Raw genomic sequence first — 27,339 nt, forward strand, 5'->3', positions numbered from 1 at the left:
TACAGAAAATATGAGCAATTGACATTCCTGGTAGAAAGAAGCAATCTCTCAGTAAAACATATTTATAAATTATTTATAATAATTTGGGGCAAGTGAAAATTTATAGATGCTCCTGTAGTCACAAAATGTAATAGCAATAATTACATGGTTTGGCCTTAAAAAATGGCACCTTAATAATCTTAAGTAGATTAAGAGAAAATCTTGAATTTGTATTAAACTTAAACTTTCTATTCATTAGATGCACCAAACCTTAATTTAATTTTAACTTCACCTTAACAGAGGTGGTGGTGGTGGTAGTAATATCTTAGTGCTTTACTGGTTCTCTCCAGCCTAATTACTGGGGGCACATTCTTAAGAACTGTAATTCCTGGAACTTAGTAACCCATTCCATCTTCTTAAAATAAGATTAATAGAAGAATGATATAAAGGTAAATGTTATACTCTTAAAAATAATTATTTTTACAGACCTAAAATAGTAAAACTAAATAGCAAAAATTCAAATGGAGTATTAAACCTCTATTTTTACACAAATTTAATTGTTCTCCCCTGCCACTAACTTTCAAAAATCTCGATTTGCAGGGGAACCCCATCAGTACTGAAAAGTATTTCAGTAAATGCATTTTCAGGGATATTTCTTTCACTAACAGGTTAAGCTTTGTCCTAGTTTGGAAACACCAAAACTGCCCCGTGTTTGAATCCTACATAGGTCACTAGCAACTTTGGAGCTGGTCCGGTTCTAAGTTCACAGCAAGGAGGCCTTTCCTGAATTCTGATTCTTTTTTGTGGTTTTAAGTACTTTTACAAACATGATTATGCCCACAGGTCACAGGAAACCAGTGTTTCAAAACAAAACTTGATCACAGTGCTAGATAACACAGGTATCCTCAGCAAGTGCGCGAGCGCCTCGAGGCTTCGTGCTGCTGCCAGAAGTACATATTTTTTTGATTGGTAAGACCTGCCAGATGACGCTTCGTGAAATATAAATGCAGAAAAGCCTCAGAGAGCTCAATAAAAACCTTCCAGCCGTCAGTCTAGGAGGATAAGAGCAAATACTCTTAACAAGTGTGGGAAATGGCCTTCGGAGTTCCAATGACAGTCTGCTTCTTGTTCAATGGTAGGTCATTTCTTTTTGATTCGTTAATTCTCTGTCAGTGTAAAGTGTGAATGGGATTTGTTTTCTCCGAATTAGTGAGGAGCTGGCTTTTCAGCAGTTGTTCTTCAGGACAAAGATCCAAACAAGGAGTCTGGGAATCAGTTTAGTTTCTTATGTAATGTATGTTCCTCTCCTTAAATATTTTGATACCTCTTTTTCTGAGATCTTGAAAATGCTTACTTTATACAATTGAAGAGTAGTCGATATATTTTAACTATGATATAATAGCATCTTTGTGATAGGATTAGTTTATAAATGTACGTTCTCTTAAAATTAATGTGCTTCTATCTTCTGTAATTATAATGTAGTCAGTAGAACTGGAATGGATAAGAAACCGTCAGGATATTGCCCCAGTCCGGTTATGGATTTCAAATGTAAATGAATTAAAAACAGAATAGACATGGGAATAAACAGAGTAACTCTCAATCTGCTGCCTGTACGTAGAAGGAGGCTCACCTGCTAAAGACGCCTTTCCCTCCCCTCCATACAGCAATGACAGCCCTGACTGAAGAGGCAGCCATGACTGTAACAGCCCCAACCACAACCCAGCAAAGTAACTGGACAGTTAACACAACTGAAGGTATTTTCTTCACACTTATGTATCTCAAGAGACTTTTTTCTTTTTAACATTTGAGAGAAGTTTGGATTGTGGTAAAAGCAACGCTGGAAATTTTTAAATATATATTTTATTATTAGATAATCATTTATTAGGATGCTGTTAAATGGAAGTGACAGGTAAATGTGTCAGCAAAGAACTGCCTTTTGAAAAGAAAGAAGTGAAGCAAACGAGAGAAACAAAGTTGTCTTCAGTCACTGTCCTGGACATGAAACTTGCAACACCTTCTGCTTGATTCCTGCTGGGTTCCCAATAACCCATTGCATCCAGTCGGTCTGTCCCCATTTCAGCATTCTTGATGAGTGACTTCTTATTTTGATCTGTGATTATGAGCTTTGCAGCTGAAGAAATTATGGCCACAAGATGAAGCCTTCATCCACTTTCCTTCATCTTTGGGAAAATCTTCTTTCTTGTTTGTTTTGGGGAACTTTTTTTGTTGCTTTAGTAGGTGCTATATTTCCTAACCACGTGTACCCAATTTTTGTTATTGATGGTGATGATATATTTTCTTTCCTGTTTTATTATTATGATTAGAATATCTTCTGGCCACTGTAGAGTATTAGCATTTTTCCAGACTGTTTAAACTCTTAGAGGTGAACTTGGAAAGCTTGTTACCTGCCAACACCTGTGTATCAGGTAGTTGTGATTCTCAAGCAAATCACATACCATCCCCCGATATGAAAACTGGCCCTTTGACTTAGGACAGAGAAAACACCTTAACACTATATATTGCTCTCAGAGCCAGGCAAATACAGGAAGATAAAGTCAAATATATTGTTTCTGAACATGAAAAATCGCAATATTTTAATTATTCTTCATTGCACCAATAATTTTAAGTTTAAAAAATTTACTTAAAATATTTTGCTCATTTGAGTTTTTGAATATATATCAATCTGCAAAATAAAATTTGTGTGTTAGGATAACTTTTAGCCAAATCCTTCATGTCTTTTGAACTTTTAAACAAAGAGAAAGCATCTTTGTTGGAAGATGATACTGTAGAAAATTAAAGTACAGTTTCCTCTCAGTAATGTAACAGTGTGCCCATCATCACCTTTTTTCTTCCCCAATAGTGAAGTGCAAGTAAAATTCTCCAAATTACAGGAAATAATAATGGAAAAAAGGGATTATGAATATATTATCTCAGTGGTTTTCCTTTGCTTTCTTAATGGGAGGATTTTAGATTTTACCTGCATTTTATTTAACTTAAAATCTGAATCCAGTATATTACAAAATTCTTCATGAAGTTATAACTAATATTATTCCCATTAGGGGAAAGACAAGTCTCTAGTATACTCTTTCTTTGGAAATGTCTTCTTTCAATTCTCACATTTTCTAGGAAGTCCTGGTTCAGGCTTGGTTAATTGAACTTACTTAATCTTGAGGTAGAAAGAACCTAGCACAGTTTATAATGGGAATTCTCACTGACTTAGAATTAATTATTAAGATAAGAAATTAGATTTACTATACCACAGTCAACAAAATGAATGTGATTTTTAAGGTAATGTGTGTTCTCAGCCAAAATGAAGTTATATAACACAGTATCTTGTTGTTCTTCGTGTCTAAAAGATTAAGAATTTTCAATATAAAAAATATGCCTTTTTGGATCTTTTTTCCTAAAAACAAATGAGTAGTATTCTCTTAATCTACTTAGCGAGGCACGTAGGGGGTAACATGATAACTATGGATGAGGAAATCTGTTTATTCATGACAATGACAAATAAAATGTCACTAATTCTTCTCGAGAAGAATTTAAGAATCAGTAGTTAAAGTATACCACGAAGGACTCAATCATGTAGTTTGACCCAAGTGTCATTCCCACTGCATGTCAAGGACAGGATAGGTATATGTCTTTAGTACATCTAGCAATGAAGAGTAAGTATCCTGAAATACATATATTTTGCCACAGTACAGCTTCCCAAAGGGAAATTGGCCATAAAGAGGCTTCTGGACACTTAACCACAAAAGTTTTGACAAGTGTGGTGACTTGCATAGTGTTAGCACTAGAAATCAAAACCCAGATTTTCTAATTTCAACTGCATGGCTTTTCCCAGGATCTCATAATGCCTCTTAACTGAGTAAATTTTCTAATTAACATTCAAAGGTATTGTCTTAGCTGTGCTAAGCCTGAGCCATGAGTTGTTTCTGTCTTCCTGGATAGGTCGTAACAATAGCTCTTCTGAAATCAGTTAGGGAAAATGTTCCCTCCACCATTAACTACTTAAGGTAGTTACCATAAAGGGAAAGGGGGTCTCGTCTCATGCTTCTCTGGGGAGTGTAGAGAAATCAAGTTCATTTTCTCACAAGCATAAATCCAAGCCTTCCTAAGTGCTGACTTCTAGGGTGTAAAGGGGAGAAAGAAAAAAACTGTAAAAGCTTCTATATTTATTAGCATCAGGCAACACTTGGGAAGCCTTGCTCAGGACAGCATGCTAGGACTAGAAGCAATGCTGCCACCTTTTGGCAAACTTGTATCCATACCTTATTATTTAGTTTCTAAAGAATGGTATGATCAATCCACTTCTACCTCCTAATTAATCAGTGATATGTCTAGATGATATTAACCCAACCCGCCAAAGGAATTAATCAATAGTTCACATGGCTCACAAATATTCTTAAAACTAAACGTCTTTTTACATATGTGTTACAAATCTACTATAAAAGTGTGACCCACCTCATCAGTTAAAATTGTATCTCCTTTTCTAGCTGACTACACAGAAGGACCCATTGCCTTGAAGTTCTCACGTCACTGCTTGGAAGACCACCACAGTTACTGCATCAATGGTGTTTGTGCATTCCACCACGAGCTGGAGAAAGCCATCTGCAGGTAATTGCAGAGCACTTCCCAAGTCCTAGAGATGGGAGGATAATGTATGCCTCCTTCCACATGGTATTTCACATGGTGTGTTTCCACATACCTCTGTATCATCTAGCAAAAAGGGTACACAATTTGAACATGATTCACCAATCCTCTTTGTATTAGAATATCTAAGGAGTCTTTTTCTGACCTACCTAATCCTTATTACTCAAAAATATGGTTCCTAGATTAGTATCATCTGTGTAACTTGGGATCCTGTTAGAAATGCAGAAACTCATGCTCCACCTCGAAACTACGGAATCCAAATCTACATTTTAACAACATGCAAAGATGACTATGAGTATTCATGGGTTGATTATAGGATGAAATGAAACAGACTATGGCAAAACCACTTCAGGAATATGAAGTTCCGGATCAACTGAGATATTATCTCTATGATCATCAGTTTGCTCAGCATCCTCCTATGAAAGATCAGGTTAACAATTTTCTAGATCAACTCAAGCACGCAAACTACCTTTCCCTACTACCAATGGCAGAAGTTGCATTACTATGGGGTTTTAATCAAATGATTTTTATAAAATACATAGCTTCCTCAGTACCTTTCATAGATTGGCTTTCAACTGGTGTCTGCCTCTTTAGTTTAAATCACTTACTTTTCATTAAATTTTTTTTTCATTCTTTGAAATTGGTCATTTGTGTTTCTGTCATCCTGAGTTTTAAAATTATACATTATTTTCTTTTTTTAAAGGTGTTTTACTGGTTATACTGGAGAAAGGTGTGAGCACTTGACCTTAACATCATATGCTGTGGATTCTTATGAAAAATACATTGCAATTGGGATTGGCGTTGGACTATTATTAAGTGGTTTTCTTGTTATTTTTTACTGCTACATAAGAAAGAGGTATGAAAAAGATAAAGTATGAAGTCACTGGGCACTCGTTCCTTGGACAAATGTGTTGAGCCCCTACCATGTACCAGGCATTGACATGTATTAATTTTTTTTAGCGAAAATATGACTATAAATCTGGCAAGTTCCTACATATTTGTTTCGATGTCTTTTCTCATAAATCCAGACAAGAGGTAAAAATTTACCTTCAGTTGCCAAAGGGTAGTTCCAATTTATAATTTCCCTTCATCCTCAACTCTGTCTGCCTACATCAAAGTTATAAATGAGGAGGACAGTTGGCCCACAAGGGTAAAAATTAAATGTGTTTTGTGCACAATTAAATTCAGTGCCAAATACTACGTCCGGCACACTATAAACACTCAGTAAATATTTGTTGAATGAACAAATCAAGAAATGAGTATTAAATGAATGCAAATGCATGACAAACTTGGGCCATTTACCCCCAGACACCAATGAGGGTACATTCAGGAGACATTGTCTATTGCTAAAAACCTAAGAAGATAAGCCTAAGCCACTAAGTATAAATTACTCATGTATTAATTGTTAATTATTATTTCTGGCTTTTCCACACTGGTCATTTTTCCTTAATTTCCATGTAAGTAGGAAACAGTGAAGAAATAACATGAGGCACATTAAAGAAAAAGGTATAAATACATTTCCCTTGCTGTACGTTATTAACTAATTTGTCATTCTTTTAAATGACCAAACATGGCTACAAAATAAAAAAAAATTGTTTGCTTAACAATTGCATCTTAGAATAAAATCTATCAATGGTGAACCAATTGATATAAGATCTGTTATCTCAATTGCTTAAGAGACCAAGAAAGGAAAAAAAACAAAAAGGTAAGACCTTTTAATGCTAACAAGACAGCTGTCTGAGGTCAGGCTCCCTAAGAAGCAGAACCTAAGACAGGACCTCTTATGTGAGTGACTGGTCAAGGGAGCAGTCTAAGGAGACATATCTGTAATGAAGCAGGAAAGCTAGAGCAGAGGAAGGAGGTCAGCTAAGATGCGGCTTTAGCTGAAGTCTAGCCTCAAGCTGATTCCACAGGAAAAGACATGAATGGCTCTGCAGACCCATCCCAAGAAGGTAAGGGATTTTGGTTTCAATACCCAGTGTCATCAAGCATGGATGTTAGGATGCTCCTGGTGGGGCAAGGGGTAGAGGCCTGGAATCCCCTAGGAATCTTCAGGGGAAGTCCTCTGTTTGGCCAAAACAATCTTCTAGGGAAGGATGGTGCTGTGAGCCTATTAGCACCCACAGCTGCTGGGGGGTGGTCCACCAGCGGGTAAAGGGGATACAGGTGGTGCAAGGGCAACTGCTACACCAGAGCGTTTATATAATTCTCAATGAGCTATAAAAACAGCAGTCAAATTCACACGGAAACCAATGCTCTGTTCTAGGTGTCTAAAATTGAAACCACCTTTTAAGGTCTGTTCCAGAGGAAGACCACTGTGAGACTGTAAGAAATTTTCATGAGGCATTTGAAAAAATCAGTGGGCCCAAGACTGAAATCTTCAAGTGAAACAACACAACTTACCAAGCTGACTAGACTTGAAAATAATAGAAGTTGGGATCATGATGAAACGGGAGAGTAAATGTCAACGTTGGTCCTCAGACTTGGCCATCGTGAGGGTGCCATGGGAGCCAAGGGAGCAAGCTACAGTGACAGAAGTCAAGTCCAGAGACCTACTCTGGGTTTTCTGCTGTTGTGTGGTTATTGCTCTTACTGCAGAGAGACTGAGTTTTATGCTTCGAACCATGTCAGATGTGAATTTTCATGGGAACAATTATCAACCTTGCAGCAAGTCACAGCAATGCCAAGCTTGGGTTCTTCATTGTGCTCGCCACCATTATTCTGGACCACTGTTCTACGGACTGAATCCCAAATATGCTGCTTTCATGATGTCTAAAAGAATGTGATGTCAACTATTAGGACAAAATCAGTATTATAGCACCTCCAGGGAACAAACGTGTGCCTGAAGTTTAGCCAAGGAAAAGAAAATTGAATGTCCAAGGCAAACATAAATCATATCCAGCTGGTGATAACACTGTGAAATATGGAATAAGCTAAAAAGTTTCTAATGACTGAAAGCTATATGGATATTGAGCCCTGAGTAGGCAAAACATTTCTGTTTTTACATGGATTATAAAGCTTTCTGTCGGACTCACTGGTCCTCGAATGTTTATGTTCATCACTTTCTCCCACTGTTAGTGGAATTACCTGACGACTATCTATTTGCACTGAAATTCTAAAATTCTACTAATAAATAAAGTTCTACAATTGGTTCTGAAATAGAAACTGAAGAATTGGACACAGGAATTTTTTCAGCAGCCAACAGCTTGTGGAAACTTCCTTTACCATTTCTGAATACTTGATAGAAGATTCACATGTAGAGAGAGACAATGGAACATTGGTAGAAACACCAGTTTGGGAATATTAAGGTTCTTCCTCTTTAATCATATTTCCTCCACCTAACTTGAAAAGTTTTGTGCAGGTCCCTTCATTTCTTTGGGCTTTGATTTCATTTTCTACAAAGTCCTTCTGGCTCTAAAATTTGATAGTGAGAAAAGAGAGACAATTTTCCATACCTGTGTTGCAAGTGGGACTATTCTCAGCCCATCTCTGTCCCCACCCTCACCCCTAACTCAAAACACATCATTGGATATCATCTTATGTGTTTATTTTAGTGTTTGATTTGTGAAATAATAATTTAAGAATTTGTTTTTAAAGGAAGTAAAACATGAAATTAAAGAATAATAATATCTACCATTTCTCTGTTAGATCTATTCTAAAACTATGGACTTTTTTTTTCTATTGTGGTGTAGATAAGCAAAATAATTTCGATCATAAGACAGGTTAAAAGAGGATCAAACGTGAATATTTTTACAACGGTAGCCTGATAACAAGCCTTTCTCTTACAGGAAGTTATGTCTTTTCATTCACTTCTGAGCAAAGCTTTACATTCCGCTTTCCTTTGAGTAGAAGGCACTTCACTCGCTTTGTTTCTCCTTCAGAAGGAATTTAATGCAGATGGATTGCACATCAGCACTTTCTGCATGATCTCACAAAGTATGCCCAGGTTACATCATACCAAGGAGTAGGGAGGTGAAGGTTTCTCCCAATGACTGCAGCGACCGCACCTAGAAAGCTAGGCTTTTCCTGAGCACTTCAAAAAGGTGTTAAAAGGCTGGGAGAGTCCAGGAAGAAAAAATAAGGCTTAATTAAGGGCTGCCTACTGATGAAAAGAAAGAGGAAGTGAGACTAGAGACTAGAGAGGTGATAACCTAAAAAGTTGATACATTGTAACTGACTATACTTCAATTAAAAAAGTTATAAATATTGGTGACCTACAAATATTTCTAAAATGTAAACACAATTGAATAGAAATTAAACAACAAATTCAGATTCCTAGAATGCCAAACCAAAAAGTAAATCAAAATAGAAAACCAACAAATGCAAATTTTTTCACCTTTGAAATATTAAGTATTAACATTATCAAACCCATGGAGTGAGACTGTATGGAAATTTAGATTACAGTTTATGGGAAGCCATCTGTTTATGGCCGGTTATACAAAATAATGTTGTGATCCCATAACTCTCACAGAGTTAATTTTGTGGGAAGGAATCCCTGGCATTCTTATGGCAGTATTTATATATGTAAGCAGAACTTAAGCAGGAAAATGCATAAACATAAGATCTTCTGCAAATTTTTTCATCTTCTGGTTTTTTTCCAATATACAATAAGACTCTAAAAAAAGCCTACTAGGTAAGCCCTTGCATCAGAACTACATTTGCAGCTATCAGTGAATCATTAAATGAGGTGAGTCATTTAGGAAAGATGTGAGAACCTGATACCGGCATCTCTGACTAAATCAAACTGGCCAAGGGGTTCATCAATTTCTTTCATTTCCCATTTTGTCTCCTTCCTGTGTCTGCCCTTCAGTTCTTGAGAACACAGTCTTAGGTCATCAATATTCAAGAGTGCTTCATTAGCATTTTGGAGGATGATGGGGGTGGGAGCAAATACTATAATTTCAATCATGCCTGAGCAAGTAAATTTACAAAAAGGGAATTATAACTGCTTGCTGTTGTACCTTCTTTCCCCAAATGACTTTTTTGTATAATTATGTTTTTATAACGTTTGAAGTAGATGAAATTATAACACATTCCATCTTTTAGTGTTTCCTGGCATAAGTCTAGTCCTTTAATTTTGAATTGTCCACTTTGGTGACATCAAGATTTCCATTCATTACATGTAATTGAAAAAAATGTCTCAAGGAAATAACAAGGCAAACATGAGCAATTTAAGCTTTTGATGTTGAACATAAGGACAGTTCTCTGCCGAAGACCATGAGTCAACCATATAAGTTCTCTGCCTTGCAAACTGTAATGCACTCTGTGGTGTGATGTAAATATTGATATCCTACAACCCACACTCAAGGGAAGGGTTACCAGAATCTCTATTGCAAAATATCACTTTCTGGCTTACATCATAACCGCATGACATCAGGACACTAGCATCTGCCAAGATGAACTGGAAGTGTTGAAATTTAATTTGTCAGAGTCTGGCACTGCTAATCTGGGTAAGTCCACATTTCTCGTCCAAATTTTTGGCACAGCCCTGTTCAGTAGCACATTCAGAAGCATATCTTTCAAATTTAGCTCTAAATCTCTGTTAACTATCAAGTCACTGAATGCACAGCTCATAGTACAAGAGCCTAAGTAGTTAATTTCCTAAGAATTCAAAGGCCACACTCCTTGAGACTATCCACAGGAATAAATGTGTCCCATCATTACAATTCGCTCCTCGGCCAAAGCTAAACATGACGGACGTTACAGATTGTGGGCAACACTCATGACTTCCAAAGAAGCATCTCATAAAGATTAGAAATGTGATTATATGGTAACAAGAAAAACTGAACTGCTTAGTTAGATCTTACCTTTATACTTTATGGCCTTTCTTTGTAATTTTTACGTCTCAGACAATATTGGAGCATAAGTCATTTAGATTGAAATTCCGTTAAGACCACAGTCCGTGAGTATCAAACTCACTGTGCTTTTGATCTTTAAGAAGATGTTAATTAGGATTCTCATCTTTCTGGAAAAAAAGGCATATCTAGATCTTTGAAATTGCATGAAAATATTGATTCAGTGTTAAGTCCCTTCACAAACCAAGTTGAAGTAATAGTGCAATATAGCTACCATTTATGAGCACTTATAATGTTTGAAAAACATTATTAGCTTTATTTTAATTAATCCATGCCTGTGTGTAATTGAGGCTTAGAGAAGACAGTTCACTTTTTCAAGATCACATAGCCTTTAAGTGGCAAAGTCTAGACCCAACTGGGTAGATCTGATGTCAAAGTCCCTCCTCTAAACTATATATGATAATGCTTCCTAAGATTTTATGTAAAATATTAGCATAAGGGTTTAGTTTTTTTGATGAGCTTAGAGATATACCCAAGGGAGCTGCACACAAATGAAAAAAAGACTTTTCTTTAAGTTATATAAAATAATAACCTTCATCGTGGATCAACCACAAAAATTCCCTGCTGTCATCTACAGATTGTTAAAATATGCATACCATCCTTAGGGTGGGGCCAGAACAAGCTTCACGCTGCTGATAGTTCAATGTATAGCCCAGGGAGAGACTTAAGACTGTAAATGAACCCTGGTTTATCCTTAGGACTTATGGAATAAGTTGGTCACTTGGAACACTTGATCCCAGCCTGTGGACAAGGGTTCTCTGGCATGAATGTTATCCTAACTGGGACACACTTGTTTCAGTTTGGTGATGAGATGAGGAGTGAGTGGTTTTCACACCGACAGGAAAATCTCATCAACCTCCTTCCCACCACATCCCTCTCAAGCCTACCGTAGTCCCACATATACCTAGGAGAAAAACAGTCAATGGTGGTGGTCCATCTTAGGGCAAAAATTGGAAGCAACATTAAAAAATCTGCAGTGGATGGACACTTAAAGGACCTGTGATCTGATCTGCTTGTGTGATTATTTAACTTTGCTGGGGCCCTTTGTACATGCTATTCTTGTCTGTTAAGTGGAGAAGTGATACTCTAGAGATGACCTCCACACTCCCCTCCTCACTGGAAGTTGTATGTTGAAAACGTGCAGCCTATAAGGCACATCCAGTCCACAGGCATATTTCCTATGGCTTTCGATCTGACTCTATATTCTTACAAAGCTTTGGTAAGAAAGAGTGTGCCCTTGACACCCAGCCTGCTTTTCCCATTAAGCTACCCATGCAGGGTTCCTATGGGCCTTACCATCCACCATCACAGTCCTTTGACTGGATTAATTTTAAGATCCTACCTCATCTAAATTCCTCTGAGTCTAGTCATCAGAGTACCTGCAGAGGGCCTTGTTGTTCTGCAAACCACACAAGCCCTAAAGGAATCTCAGACGGATGGGTTGTCCAGGAACGTGCTCTTTAGGAGAACCTACACTCACCTGGAAGCTGCCAGGGGCGGCGTCTGATGACTCAGACAACTCTGCCCTGCCCACACCCTCAGTCGCTCTCTGATACAGCCCTTGCCAGATTTGTTTTCTCAGTGTTCAATCCTGTTTATATTAACTCCCTGCTCAAAAACCAAACTAGCTCCCCATTTTACATCATGTTTAGCGAAGAATCCTCTCCCAGCAGTGTGAGACCCTCCACAAGGAGGTTCTGAGGGGTCTCCTTTTCTCATCTACCCTCCCAGGGCTCCATACGCAGACCATCTGCTGCAGCCAATAGCTGCCGTCTGCTCTCCAAACAGACCTCACAATTCCTATTTGCTAGGGTCCCTGCTGTTCCCTCCACATGCATTACACTCCTCCAGCTCTGTCTCCTACAATCCTACATTTTTTTTTTCAAATTCTGCCTTCTCCTTAAAGTATTATGTTTTTTACAAATATCATCTTTCCCTCCTTTGAACTCCTTGGATATTATATTTTTTTAATACCTCAAATAGTGCTAACATTCTGTCTTGTATTATAATGATTTTTGTTCTTGGCTAAGTTCCAGTCATAGTAGTAGTAATAATAATGATAATAGACTTCATTCATTAAGTGCATACCATAGACCGGGCACAGTGCAAACTAATTTCTATTCAGTATCTCTTTCAGTCCTCAGAGAGAGCCTGGAGGAAAGTTTTATTGGGAGCTGTGCAGAACAGTAGTTAAGAAGACTAGTTTTTGGAGTTGAAAAGTCTGAGGCTTAAATCGCAGCTCTGCCTCCTACCAGCTGTGCTACCTTGTCAAAGTTTCCTAACTTTTCTAAACCTGAATCTTGTCATTTGTTAAAAAAGGGTATTATTTACCTGCTAGAGTTCTTTTGAGGATAACAGTAAGTACTCAAGAATATTAGCTATTTTATTATGATTGTCTTCCATTTTTCAGATCAGGAAACTGAAATTTACAAAGTTTAAGTAACTTATTCAATGATATGCAGCTAGCAGGTGGTGGAACCTGGATTTGACCACAAGGCTGTCCAGTTCCAAGGTCTGCTGCACTCAGCACAGTACTCTGACCACGGCTGTCACTTGGCAAATGTTGTGTGAAGCAAGATTTGCAATCTCAGGGGGCTGGGTTTTGAATCCCAACTGCTTATTAGCTCTGTGGTGGAAAATAAATTATTTAACCCCTCTAAATCTCTGTTGCCTACATTATAAAATGGGGATAATAATTATACCTAACCTATAGAGACATTTTAGAATTAAGTTAAATTAGATAGCTAACGTATATAAAATATCTAGAACATAGGACTTAGTTTGTGAAGGAAAAACCGGGCTGGGCTAACAAGATAACTCACAAATCTAAGTATTGGAATACTGATCTGAGTTCTGCTAGACTAACTTGTAAATCTAGGTTAATTAGTGTCGGTTTGCTGTTTATGTTTTTTTGCTAGCCAGCTGGATTTTCAAAGATACATATCTGGCTTTGGAATGTTGGTTTGCTGCCTCCCCACCTCCACTTTTGTGATGATAATGCTGCTAAAGCTGTTCCATGCCTATTGGCTGAATACCCCAAGCTTGTACTTTACCCTATAAAACCTCATGCGCACGTCTTGGAGGTGCTCAGAGCTTCGGAGCAGAAGCCCCTCTGAGCCCGCTGGCATAATACATCTGAGTACTCCAACCCTGCGAGTGGTGCTTGTTTCTTGACTGGCCTGTTTAAGCTCTTATTGGCACTCAGTACAGTTTTTTTCCATGACATGTCATAGGCCTTCCTAGAAAAAATAATCACACTGCAAAACTGAGCAACAAAAATTTATGGGAAAATTGGGTCTACGGGTATAATACTCAAAAACTTTGTCAGTATCACATTAAAAAAAAGAAATACTAAAGAAAGTTATCAAACCACAAAGGAAGAGACAAAGAGAATAACAAAAGAACAGAGAAAAACTACAAAACAGCCAGAAAATAATAAAATGACAGTAAGAACATACCTATTGATAATCACTTTAAATGTGAATGTATTAAATTCTCCAATCAAAAACTCAGACTGGCTGAATGTATACACCTATCAAAATTCATCAAAGTGTACATCTGAAATATGTGCAGTTTACTGTACAGGAACCATACCACAATAAAGGTGTTTAAAAAAAAGAAAAATAAGGAGTTAATTCTTACATGCAGCAGCAACTTACAAAAAAAAAAACAAAAAACAAAATCTATCTAATGTTGCTTACAAGACTCACTTCAGATCTAAAGACACACACAGACTGAAAGTTAAAAGGCGGAAAAAGATATTCCATGAAAAGGAAACAGACAAAAAAGATAAAGTGGCAATAGTTATATACAACAAAACAAAATTTAAAAAAAGACTGCAGCAAAACATATAGAAACGTATTAGATTATCATAAAGGGGTCAATGCAAGAAAAGGATATTGCATGTGTAAATAATTATGCATCCAACATAGAAGCACATAAATATATAAAGCAAATGTTAATAGACATAAATTGAAAATTGACAGTAATACAATTATAGTAGGTACTTCAATGTTGCACTTACATCAATGAATGGATCAATCAGACAAAAAAATGTATAAGGCAACGTTGGCCTTAAGTGGCACAGTAGATGAGCTTAATAGATAACATACAGAACACTGCATCCCAAAACTGCAGAATACACATTCTTTTTGAGTGCACATGTAACATTCTCCAGGATAGATTATATGATAGGCAACAAAACAAATCTTAATAAATTTAAGAAGATTAATATCATATCAAGCTTCTTTTCCATCAAAACATTATGAAACCAGAAATCAATTACAAGAGCAAAAAAAAAACTGGGAAAAACATAAACACACGGAGATTAAACCGCATGCTACTAAACAACCAATGGATCAACAAAAAAATCAAATAAGAAATTAAAAAATACCTTGAGACATATGAAAATGGAAACACAATTTTTCAAAATCTATAGGATGCAGCAAAAAATGTTATAAGAGGCAGTACCATACTAATACAGGCTTAATCAAAAAATAAGAAAAATCTCAAATAAGCAATCCAATTTTACACTTAAAGAAACTAGAAAAAGAACAAGCAAAGCCCAAATTTAGCCTAAGGAATGGAATAATGAACATCAACAATGAAGAGCAAAGTAAAATAATTGAAATAGAGACAAAAAAATAGAAAAAAGCAATGAAATTAAGAGCTATTTTGTTTTTAAAAGAGAAACAAAATTGATAAACCTTTAGACAGACTCATCAAGAAAAAAAAGGGAGAGGACCCAAACAAATAAAATCAGAAATGAAAGAGAAGAAGTTACAACTGCTACCACAGAAATACAAACAATCATAAGAGACTACTACAAACAATTACACACCAACAAATTAGACAGGCTAGAAGAAATGAATAAATAATTAATAAGTAAATAAACAGAAAGCATACAATTTTCCAAGACTAAATCAGGAAGAAATAGAAAATCTAACAGATCAATTACTAGTAATGAAATTGAATCAGTAACCAAAAACTCCCAAGAAACAGAAGTCCAGGACCAAATGGATTCACTGGAAAATTCTACCAAATATTTAAATAGGAGTTATTACCTATCCTTTATAATTATTCCAAAAGATTGTAGGAAAGGAAGCTTCCAAACTCATTATATGAGGTCAGCATTACTCTGATATGAAAATCAGCCAAAGACACTACCAAAAAAAAAGAAAATTACAGGCCAATATCACTGCTGAACATAGATGCAAAAACCCTCAACAAAATATTAGCAAACTAAGTTCAATAATATATTAAAAGGATCATACACCATGATCAGGTGGGATTTATTCCAGGGATGCAAGGATGGTTCAATATCTGCATTATCAATTACTGTGAAAACTTACATTAACAAAACAAAGGATAAAAATCACATGATCATGTGCATAGATGCAAAAAAAGCATTTGATGAAGTCAACATCTAGATATGATTAAAAACCCTCAACAAAATGGGGATAGAGAGAACATGCCTAAACATAATAAAGACTATGTATGACAAGCCCACAGTTAACATCATACTCAGTGGTGAAAAATTGAAGGCTTTTCTTCTGAGATCAGGAATAAGAGAAGGAAGCTCACTCTCACTACTTTTATTAACATAGTACTGGAAGATCTAACCACAGCAATCACACACAAAAAAGTGAATAAAGGCATCCAAAATGGAAGGAGAAGAAGTAAAACTGTCACTATTTGCAGATAGCATGATATTATATATAGAAAACCCTAAAAATTCCACCAAAAACTACTAGAACTAATAAATGAATTCAGTAAAGTTGCAGGATATAAAATTAACATGTAGAAATCTGTTGCATTTCTCATTTACAACTGCATCAAAAAGAACAAAGTACCTAGGAAGAAATTTAACCAAGGAGGTGAAAGATCTGTACTCTGAAGACTATAAGACATTAATGGAAAAAACTGAATAAGAAACAAATAAATGGAAAGATATCCTGTGCTCACTGATTACTGGAAGAGTTATTGTTAAAATGTCCATATGACATTTACAGATTCAATGCAATCTCTATCAAAATACCTATGGCATTTTTCACAGAACTAGAACAAATAATCCTAAATTTGTATGGAACCACAAAACTTCCCAAATAGCCGAAGCATTCTTAAGAAAGAAGAACAAGGTTGGTAGTATCACATTCCCCGGTTTCAAACTATACTAGCACAAAAGTAGACATATAGGTCAATGGAACAGAATAGAGAGCCCAGAAATAAATCTATACTTCTATGGGCAATTAATCTATGACAAAGGAGGAAAGAACACACTATGGAGAAAGACAGTCTCTTCAATAAATTGTGTTGGGAAAACTAGACAGTTACCTGCAAAAGAATGAAACTAGACTACTTTCTTACACCATAAACAGAAATAAATTCAGAATGGCTTAAAGACTTACATGTAAGACCTAAAACTATATAAATCCTAGAAGAAAACATAGGCAGCATGCTCTTTGACATCAATCTTGGCAGTATTTTGTTGTTGTTGTTTTGATGTCTCTTCAGGCAAGGGCAGCAATAGCAAAAATAAACAAACGGGATGATATCAAACTAAACAGTGTTTGCACAGTGAAGGAAACCATCAACAAAATGAAAAGACAACCTACTGAATGGGAGAAGATATTTGCAAATGATATGTCTGATAAAGGGTTGATATCCAAAATATATAAAGAACTCATACAACTCAATAGCAAAATACTTCAAAAAACAAACAAAAAACAATAGATTTTAAATGGGCAGAAGACCTAAACAGGCATTTTTCCAAAGAAAACATACAGACAGCCAACAGGCACATAAAAAGATGTTCAACATCATTAATCCTTAGGGAAAAGCAAATCAAAACCACAATGAGATATCACCTCACACCTGTTAGAACAGCTATTATCAAAGACAACAAATAACAGTGTTGGTAAGGATGTGGAGAAAAGGGTACACTCATGCACTGTTGGTAGGAATGTAAATTGGTGCAGCCACTATGAAAACAGTATAGAGGTTCCTCAAAATTTTTAAAATAGAACTACTATATGTTCAAACAATTCCACTTCTGGGTATTTATCCAAAGAAACTGAAAACACTAACTGGAAATCATATATGCACTCTGATGTTGACTGCAGTGTTGCTTACAATAGCCAAGATATGGAAGCAACCTAAGTGACCATGTATAGATGAAGGGATAAAGAAGACATTATATATAATGTATATTTAATACATATCAACATATATCAACAACAAATACATATATATATGAATATTATTCAGCCATAAAAAGAATGAAATTTTGCCATTTGTGACAACACTGATGGACCCAGAGGGTATTATGTTAAGTGAAATAAGTCAGGCAGAGAAATACCATATGATTTCACTTATGTGTGGAATCTAAAAAACAAAACAGATCAACAAACATAACAAAACAGAAACAGACTCATAAATACAGAGAACAAATGACTGGCTGCCAGAGAAGAGGTAGGTTGGGGGAATGGGCGTAATGGGGAAAGAGGACTAAGGGATACAAACCTCCAGTTACAAAATAAGTTAAGTTACAGGGATGTAATGTACAGCTTACAGGATACAGTTCATAATTTTTAAATTACTTTTGTACAGTGACTACACAGCATGGTGACTGTTTCACAATGTATAAAAATATCATATCGCTGTATTGTACACCTGAAACCAATATATACTGTAAGTCAATTATAATTCAATAAAAAAGAAACAGTAAAAACAGTAGTGCAGTTTTATACATTTTAAGTGGTTAAATAATAATAATAAATAGTTCAGTATGTAGGGTAATTTATCTCAGAAATACCTGACATTTGCTTGTGGAATTGATAGAGGAAGGATTATAGAAACTGGATAGAAAACATCAGATCTCGATAAGAGAAGCTCCTAACACCAACCTGAACCAAGGTAGGTGGCACACCTTGTGATTTGGGCATGTCATTTGTGCATTTGGTGCCATCTACTCAGCTCTGCGCAACAGCTTTGTGCATTCATCCAGTAATTCTCTCAGGTGAATTCACGTGTAAGAAACAAAAAATTCCTATTATGCTCAAATTGTTTCTTTATGTTGGAATAAATTCACATTTTCAAAAGAAGCATTCAAATAAATCTGACTGTACCCTGAAATGATCATAACCCTTGTATTTCAACCTAAAGCTTAATTATAATTATTAGGCACTTGAAATATTCTGATTATATTAGGCATTCAAGACCTTGAGGGCTGGGGGTTATGATAACCCTCATTTCTCTGTCTCAATTTTAACAAGCATGTCAAGGACTTAATTCCAAGGCCCCACAGTACTGCGCTTCCTAGTTCTCTCAGACAGCCTTGTTATCACCATGTCTGTTCTCTTCCTTATCAAACTATAAATGAACAGAACACCTTCTGACTATATTTTCCTTCCTAAATTCATTATCATTCTAAGATGGTGCTCTTCCAAATGTTATCAATTTACAGTACTAATGTGAAGAATCCCAATTCTTCCTCCTTTCAGCATGATTTATTCCCCTCCTTTTTATTTATTTTTTAACCCTCTGAGGAAACTGTTACTTGTGTTCAAAAGTTTTTAAATAGTACAGAAAAAAAAAAAACTGGCTTCCTTCCTCCAGCAGTTTCTATTAGGGAATAAATTTTATGCCAACTGCAGACCTTCCAGTAGCAAGAACTTGCTTCATAATTAACAAAATGTTTAATAGAAAGAAGGGACCATTAAGCAAAAGGAAATCAGTAAGAAAGAAGAATCAAACTGGTATATACAAGGGTCCCCAGCTTGAGCCTAACACATGCTACCATCAGGGTCAGGCCTGTCTAGATGGGCTAGGAAAAAACGTGTGTCTACAAACTGATGCTTTAGGCAGACTGAAGTCCATTTGCTTGAGGGACTAAACCTTCTGTGAGTGAGCACATCTTCAAATGCTTCTCACCCCTAATCATAATTGATTTACCCTCCAGTGGTTTGTGTTTGCATGACTAGCAAAATACATAGCATGTAGTAAAATGCAGCAAAAATTCATTTGTTTGCTTTGCCAGCATCCATGCCCCTTCTGAACAAAGGACCCCCATTTTGCTTTGGAAATGCCGTTGCCTTTCACCTTCACTGTACCTGGTTTAAGTGCACTTAGCTCATCTCTGACACCAGGAGCAATCAGAGCATTCTATTATCACCCAAACTAGCCATTAACTGAAGGGCAAGCATGTTATGGTATCCACACCAATAAAAAATCAGCCCTGGGGTTTTTATGGGAATTATCCAGAAAGAAAATTCTCTTTTTTGGACTGCACTGCTAAATTAGCAGAATGAAATCTTAGATTTTTCTAAAGGTGACCACTGCCACCACAGGGCAATAGCCTGCCTGAGAATGAAAGTACAACACAGAGAAGAAATGAGACGTGTTGAAGAGACGCCAGCCCTGATGACAGTTTTTGAGGCCCTGATTCAAGCCATATTTAGAGTTCCAACTCTGATTGCAGACTTGTAAAAATAAAACTAGTCAACAGATTTCACTGTTAGCTTAAACACTGACGATCTTCTTAACCTGTAAAATTTACTCCAAGATTAAAGTAGAAAGTTCTGAATTTTTTGGTCCTTAGAGGTTTCACAAGACATATGTTGTCTCACTTTTCCATATGGTTCCAACTCACTGTTTTTTCAATGAAAGCTCAAAGACTAAAAAATCTGCACATTGCAGAGAGTGACAGAAAAAAATGACACCTTTTTTTAAAGCTTAGGAGAACAGGGATATTAACACTGCAGCGAGTAAACCACATGGCTGTGCTGAGAAGCATGTTTTCTAGATGTACTCAGGAGTCCTGCACAGTTAGATTTTCTGAAAAATTAATTTATAACTTCATAAATTCAAGGCAATTTAAAACTTTCAATTACATAAACCACTGGTTCCCATAAATCAGTTTCACTGTCTGCCCGAGTTGAGCTATACTAAATGTTTTTTCCTAGTCCATGCACAGAGCTCCACCGTTCTGCAATACGTTCCCAGATAAAACAAGTAACTGAAAATTCTCTTGTTTTAAATATTTGCTCTTCATTTACTTAAAACAAGAAATTTTACTCATATGCTTACAGAGAAAATGTTCACGATAAGAAAAATTTAGAACAACCTGAAATCATGAGGCATGAAGAAATAAAGTAATTGTCCATTAGGCCCCCTGAACTGAGCCTGAAATTAAGCAGTTGAGAGCAGGCTCTCAACCACACACAGCGGACCCTTAACGGCAAGCAGCAGCAGTAGACCTATGAATTTTAAGAGCTACTTAGATGCTTAATTAAAGACTAGTTTTATTGTGAAGGTACAAATGGTCCAAATAATGATATTTCTTTGGTGAGAAAAGCTCAAGATATAAAAGCGTGAAATTATCAGTGTTAAATTATATTTTAAAACTATCTATACATTTGAAAGAAAATCATCAGTCTATTTGCAACTTCAAAGAGAGAAGCCTCAACTAGGTAAAATGGAGAATTCAATCACAGGACCAAATTAAAATTGCTTAAAGCTTCCTTCAAAGTCAATTTCAGAATCATCTTGGATGATAAATTGGATACAACTGAAGAATAATTTATGGAACCCTGAATTGCTCATGCAACCACAAGCTGAAGCCAAACTGCAGTAGGTGCCTTTATAAAACAAGGCATATTTTAATATTAAACAGATGATTGAAAGTTGAGCTCAATCCAGTTTTGTTTAACCTTAAAACTGGATGGAAGCAGTGAATTTATTTATTTTTGTTGAAGTATAATCCATTCACAATGTTGTGTTAGTCTCTGGTGTACAACACAGTGATTCAGTTTTACACACACTACACACACACATATATATTCCCTTTCATATTCTTTTTTATTATAGGCCGTTATAAGGTATTGAATGTTGTTCCCTGTGCTACACAGTAGGAGCCTGTTGTTTATCTATTTTACATATAGTAGTTAGTATCTGCAAATCCCCACTCCTAATTTATCCTTCCCCACCCCCATTCTCCTTGGTAAGCATAAGTTTGTTTTCCATGTCTGTGAGTCTATCTCTGTTTTGTAAATCAAGAATTTAATCTTTTGCATATTATTTTGTTATTGAATTTATGGACAATGTGATGACAAATAACTGTAATCCTTGTAATTCAAAAAATTCTTTGAATTTTGTAAAAATTTGTGAAATGTTTTAAGGTAAAATGACTGAAGGCATTTTGAAGACTTTTTTTGGTATCTTTGGCAATGGTTAGAAAAAAGATGCAATGTTTACACATATGAATCAAATTTATGACACAAAATTTCTGATGGGCGTAGCCCACATCAAAGCTACCAGCACTGTATCCGGACTCTCCTTACCTCAAAGAGCTTGCTTCCTGACTTTCTCAAAGTGTAAATGTTAACACTTATTAAAAGAAAACAAAATAAAAATTACAGTAGTTTGAAATTGTTTTGTTTTAGACAAATGTGTAATAAAATAAGACTTTAAAAACCTGTTTTACTCATATGTTAGGGCAGAGAAGCATAGGTGTTTATTAGTCTTTAAACTCAGAACTAAATAACTGTTTTCTGCATGAAAAATAATGATTAAAAAGTAGTAATATTACAACATTGAATTTTTTTAAACTAAAAAGTGAAAATGAATTCATGGTTTATCTTCATAATATACAGTTTAAACGTTGGCTTACTTAGCAAGTGATATGCTGTAAGACTGTTCAACCAACTAAAATAAATGCTTTAGGGAATAATAAATCTGAGTTTGTGTAATTTTATCCATTTACATTATGGTTTATTTCTAGTGATATTCTGGCTAGATATATCAATGCTAATATTCAATGATATTCTTGTGATCAGATTATTTGAATTCCAAATTCTAGTAATTTGTGTATTTCTTACCTAATCCATCAGAACATTGGTATTCCCATCAGATATATTAGGGTTGCTTCATTATCATAAGACCCACGGATCGAAAATTCTTTTTTTCATCCACATTTTAATCACTTCTCTGGTGCCATTTCTGCTTGAAAAATGCTCTTTGTCTTTTCTTATTTCAATCCAACAGATCTAGTGGTTGGATTTCAAACTGCAGGATGTATATTTTGAATTCCACTTGCTTTTGCTATTTGTAGCTTGGATGGAACTGTTCACTGAATTGTTAGTGTCTGTAGTTCTTCTATAAATTAACGTGGCCTGGCAGTAATCAAAGAAATGACCAACTTCCAAAGAAATATGTGTACTCTGAATACTTGTCTTGGTGTATTGCCTACCATGCTCTTTAATGTAGCCTTTACATCAATGGTTCTCAAAATTTAGTGTGCATAGGAATCACGAGGAGGGGTGTTTATTAAAATGCAGATCAAAAGAATCAGAATCCCAGGAGTCAGTGCCTAGGAATTCATATTTTTAACAATAATATACACCTCCCCCAACTCCATTCAGTCATAGAAACACACTACTGGAGATCTTTGTTGGCAAAGATGAAAAGTGAGCAATACAATAATTTCTTTACAGGAAGATTATTGCTTCTAATTCTGTCATTTTTTCCTTATGTTTTTAAGATGGGAAAAAAGCCCTGAAATATTCAGTACCAGAGATATTCAGATTGCTTTTAAAACTTCTTGTTCAAAGTACATGGATAGAGACGATGTAGAATTTAGCCACAAGATTTCTTTTGGCTTCAAAATTATGTGAGTACATTTGTTCTAGCTTGTTGAGCAGAGCATGAATAAAACAGGAAACACAAATCCAATTGATGTTAAAATTATATGGCATGGCTTTTTTATGTGTCATCCATGTAAATTTTTTCATATGCTAATTCTTGTTAATATAACTGTCAGACAAAAATAAAAATGCTATTAGAGTCACTTTCACTGGAAATGGCGGCAGGGAAGTCCTTTTCAATATAGGTCTGAAATGATTTGACACATCAATTGATGCTAAATCCTGTTGTGCTGGTACTAGGATGAATGTTCTACACTTTCTTTCATGTTGAATTAGTATCTTTACAGCACATTCATTTCTGTAATTTGCTTTTCATTGCCTATCATGCTATCCAAGCAGTATCTTCAAAAGTACAGGTGACTATTCAGCTATCAGTTCTATTCTGAAGTACTCTGAAAACTGAAGGTCAAAGTGAGACTGGTTGAACTTCAGTAATATCACTTCAGTGAGAATGCTCATTTACCATTAACACAACTCTGCCACCGAAGAACTATGAATTACACATTTGCTGTGCTTCCCACTTAGCACCACAGCAGAATCTGATGTCATCACTGGTGTTCTCTATAGCTTTGTAAAGCACTCTTTCTATGGTTTCTGATAACATAATTGTATCATTGCTACCTGTACATTTTAACTTGGAAGATGATTTTTGTGTCAGGAATTGCTAGTGCATGACTGAACTCAGAAGAAAGAAATGGCTCTTACCAGGTTATCAAAAAGAGTGATCCCAGAGTCACAGAGCAGAAGTTGAAGCTATAATGGGAAGAAAGAGAGAGGTGGTTAGAATGTGTAATAGATTTATGTCTTAGGGCTTAGGATGTTAAGACTCCTGGGTACTTTTTTAGAGTCCTGAGCTAAGAAAGCTCTCCTCTTGTTTATGAACAAAGACTAGAAAATCTTCACCAGACAGTCAAGATCTCAGTAGATGAAAAAATACCCACCCCAGGCTATGAACAGAAACAGAATCAACTTCAAGAAAGCAGGGCTTGAAGATACATCAAGCAAGGACATAGGGGCCTGAAATCACATTCCTCATATTGTATAAGCTTCCCAGGCTGACAAACTGAGTGTAAGATAAAAGAAAAATCCAGAACCTATGGCCTTTATTGCACATAAGCAGAGTTCATTATAATGTCTTAGAGAGAGGCCTCCCTAACCAATGGTATGTGACAGCCTTCCAGAGAACATAAGTCCCACTGAAAATGGCCTCATAAACAAAAGTTATAAAACACAGGAAGAATTTCAGAGAGGAGAGAGTCCACAGACTCAAGAAATGTGGAACGGACACCTGAGTAATTAGCGCAAGTATGATCCAAAACACCTTTTAAAATATGCAGCTTAAAATGTTCAAAGAGATAAAAGGAATCATAAAATAAGGGTAGGGAATTGGAAAATAGACAAGTGAAAGCTTAAATACAGTCTTCAAGATAAAATAAATCCTGTAGCTAGGTTAAACAGTCGCTTAGACACAATAAAGAGAGAATGAGAGAAATGAAAGAAAGATCTGAAGGAAAGGAGATATTCCTGTCCCTGTGACTCCAAAGCTGTTGAAGCCTGGTAAAATGCAGATTACCCTTCAAAAATAGAAACATATTAACATAATTAAGTAACAGCTGTAAAGTGAATATTGCAAAATGGAGAACATTCACCTAGGAATGTCTAATTGTCTTACCCATCTCTTAAAACTTGTGCTCCTAAATTGAATGAAAGTATCAGGCCAGCCACTTAGTGTGGAGGAAGTGATGCAAACACGCACGTCAAATTCATAAAATTCAACCCATACTCTCTATCACTCTTACCCTGAAACATATTTTTTTTCTCCATGGTGTTTATCACAGTCAAACAGACTATACAATTTAATTGTGTATGATGTCTATTATTTATTTTTCCTTCTACTAGACTGTAAATTAAGAGGGTGTGGTCCTTTGTCTATTTTTTTCACTGATGCACCTCAATACCTAGAACAAACAGTAGGACCTCAACAAATACTTGCTGAATGAGTGAATAAACAGGGGCTTCCAAGTGAGTGTACCATACTTGTTTCCCTTTTACACGAGTATAGCACGAGTAATGCAGTTGTAATGGAGACAACTTTCAAACTTTTATAAAGGAAACTTGAAACAAATCATCAGGGTCTACTTTTTAACACAAGAACGTGTCATCGGGTTATTATTTCTTAAGAATTCTAGACTTTGCTTTTAATAATTTATTTGTGCTACATCTTGTCTCAGAAAGGATTTCAGGCAGTTGAGTATTAGAGTCAGATGAGGCTAACATTACTTGAAATTAAAATTAAGAAGTAAAAATTTATACATGTATTTTGTCAAATATTAAAAAGGTATTTTCTTTTAGTGTTATATGAATGCATATACAATTCATATTTAATCAACATTGTTACTGTTACTTATCAGTAATATTGAAAAACAGAAAAACGCAACCAAAAGTTAGATTTTGTGGTACATTATTTTAATCCTTCATACCTGGAGACAGACACGTTGTGAGCTTATTCCCACAAAAGACATTTGTAGAGTACAACTGCAACTGTAGGAAAAAAGACTTGATGGAGAACATGCATGCTAAACTGCACATTGCAAAAGATTACAACATACAGTATTTATTGAGCACTCAGTCTGTGCTAAGCTCTGTTCTAAATGCTTTACATTTATTAATCATTTAATTCTTGTGACAATCCCATTATTCCATTTTACAAGATGAGACCTTTGAGGCTTAGGGAAGTGAAGTAATTTGTCTACAGTCAACAATTAATAAGTGTTGTAGCCAAGTTCACTTGGACACCTAGGCTCTGTCTCTTTTCAGACACACTTATCCTGCAGACTCAAAGTATTTTAGTCTCCATAACAGGTGAATTTTATTGTAAAAGTAAAGAATAAAAATCATCAACCAATTTCCCCGACAGCGAGATAAAGGTTACGAGTAATAAAACATGTAAGAACAGAATAGCACGAAAACTGAGGTGGTGGTTTTGCAACTAACAATCTCATTGACTCTACACAAGTGGTAAAAAGTTGTGAAAGACATCAGAGTCAGAGGTTGTGTAAAAGGTTAAATCTGAGGTACACAAGGCTCTATCAGTGACGTGCTGAGTTACTAGAATCAAGATCTAAGAAGAGATAAACAACCCCAATCCAGGAGTCAGACTAGGGCAGGGAAATCTTGACCCATCTGAGTAATTTCCTCCTCAGACTATGTGACCAGGAATGTGTCCAGGCCCCTTCCCTGCCCACCCTAAACTGCTGTGTGACATAAACTCACAGCTGGAGAGGAGCCCTGGAGCCCGCATCGCCAGCAGCGAGGGGACTGCATGCAAAGGGAGTGAGTCACAGCAGCGCACGCACTAGGCCCGAAACTAGCCAATTTATCATGAAAAATACCATCATAAAATTGAAACATTTTTGAGAATTGTTTCTTCATATCTATGTTGCAAGACTATAGATTGGAAAAAGGAAGTGAAATTGCTCTCTCACACTGGAGCAAAATTGGCTTTTTTTGTTATAAGTGAGATTGAATATTTTTATATGTTTTTGAGCATTTGTAATTCTACTTTTGTGAAAGTCCTATTCATCTTCACAGCCCATTTTTTTTAATGAGGCTGTTTCAGCTTCTTATTGACATAAAGAAATATAAAATACTTCAAATACCAACCCTTTATCGTTTGGGTTGCAAATGTTTATTCCAGGTTGTTTTCCATTTTTATTTTGCTTATATTTCTCTTTGAAATCCAGAACTTGAAAAGTGATATTTTCATATCTAAAGATATTTTCTACACTAATTTTCACTAGAGAAAATGTCACATTTTATTTTTTAGAGATTCTAAACATAATACAACTTTCTATTTTTATAAATACTAAAACTTTTTATTTTTAGAGATTCTTTGTAAAGAATGCTGAAAATCTTAGTTATTCTTTTCTAATTTGTGTTGTCTTTTGTCATTGATCAGTATATTGTATGTAATAAAAGTTTCATATATATTTACATAATATACATATATTTAATTAATATTTATTTATATTTCCAAGCTGCAGTTCTATTCCTTTGCTCTCTTTGCCTCTTCTTGCACTAGTCCAACACATACATTTAACAGTTGTAGCTATATATAAGATGCTTAAAGATCAGGTAAAGTTAGAATCTCATTA

At 35.7% G+C, this 27,339-nt stretch overlaps 1 protein-coding gene and 1 long non-coding RNA gene across 5 annotated transcripts in view; one reads left to right on the forward strand and one right to left on the reverse strand.

The window, feature by feature from the left end:
- LOC140686802 (uncharacterized) overlaps nt 1-27,339 on the reverse strand; it is a 143,702-nt gene that overhangs the window by 92,485 nt on the left and 23,878 nt on the right. For both annotated transcript variants that reach the window (XR_012060736.1, XR_012060734.1), the window contains exon 2: nt 23,891-23,938. This is a non-coding gene — a long non-coding RNA (uncharacterized lncRNA). The remainder of the gene's footprint in view (nt 1-23,890; nt 23,939-27,339) is intronic.
- EPGN (epithelial mitogen) lies at nt 946-8,293 on the forward strand. 3 transcript variants are annotated; one of them, XR_012060651.1, is made up of 5 exons: nt 956-1,114; nt 1,644-1,733; nt 4,473-4,593; nt 5,333-6,581; nt 6,896-8,293. XR_012060651.1 is itself a non-coding variant. In XM_015246354.3 (5 exons), the coding sequence occupies exons 1-5, from the start codon at nt 1,072-1,074 to the stop codon at nt 6,948-6,950; spliced, it is 462 nt and encodes a 153-aa protein (XP_015101840.2). In that variant the 5' UTR covers nt 956-1,071; the 3' UTR covers nt 6,951-8,290. The 3 variants fall into 3 exon arrangements, 2 of the variants coding, with proteins under 2 accessions (XP_031545120.1, XP_015101840.2); XM_015246354.3 differs by having other exon boundaries at nt 5,333-5,485; nt 6,896-8,290; XM_031689260.2 differs by lacking the exon at nt 1,644-1,733 and having other exon boundaries at nt 946-1,114; nt 5,333-5,485; nt 6,896-8,292.

The sequence above is a fragment of the Vicugna pacos genome, chromosome 2 (genome assembly GCF_048564905.1).
Source record: "Vicugna pacos chromosome 2, VicPac4, whole genome shotgun sequence".
NCBI lineage: Eukaryota > Metazoa > Chordata > Mammalia > Artiodactyla > Camelidae > Vicugna > Vicugna pacos.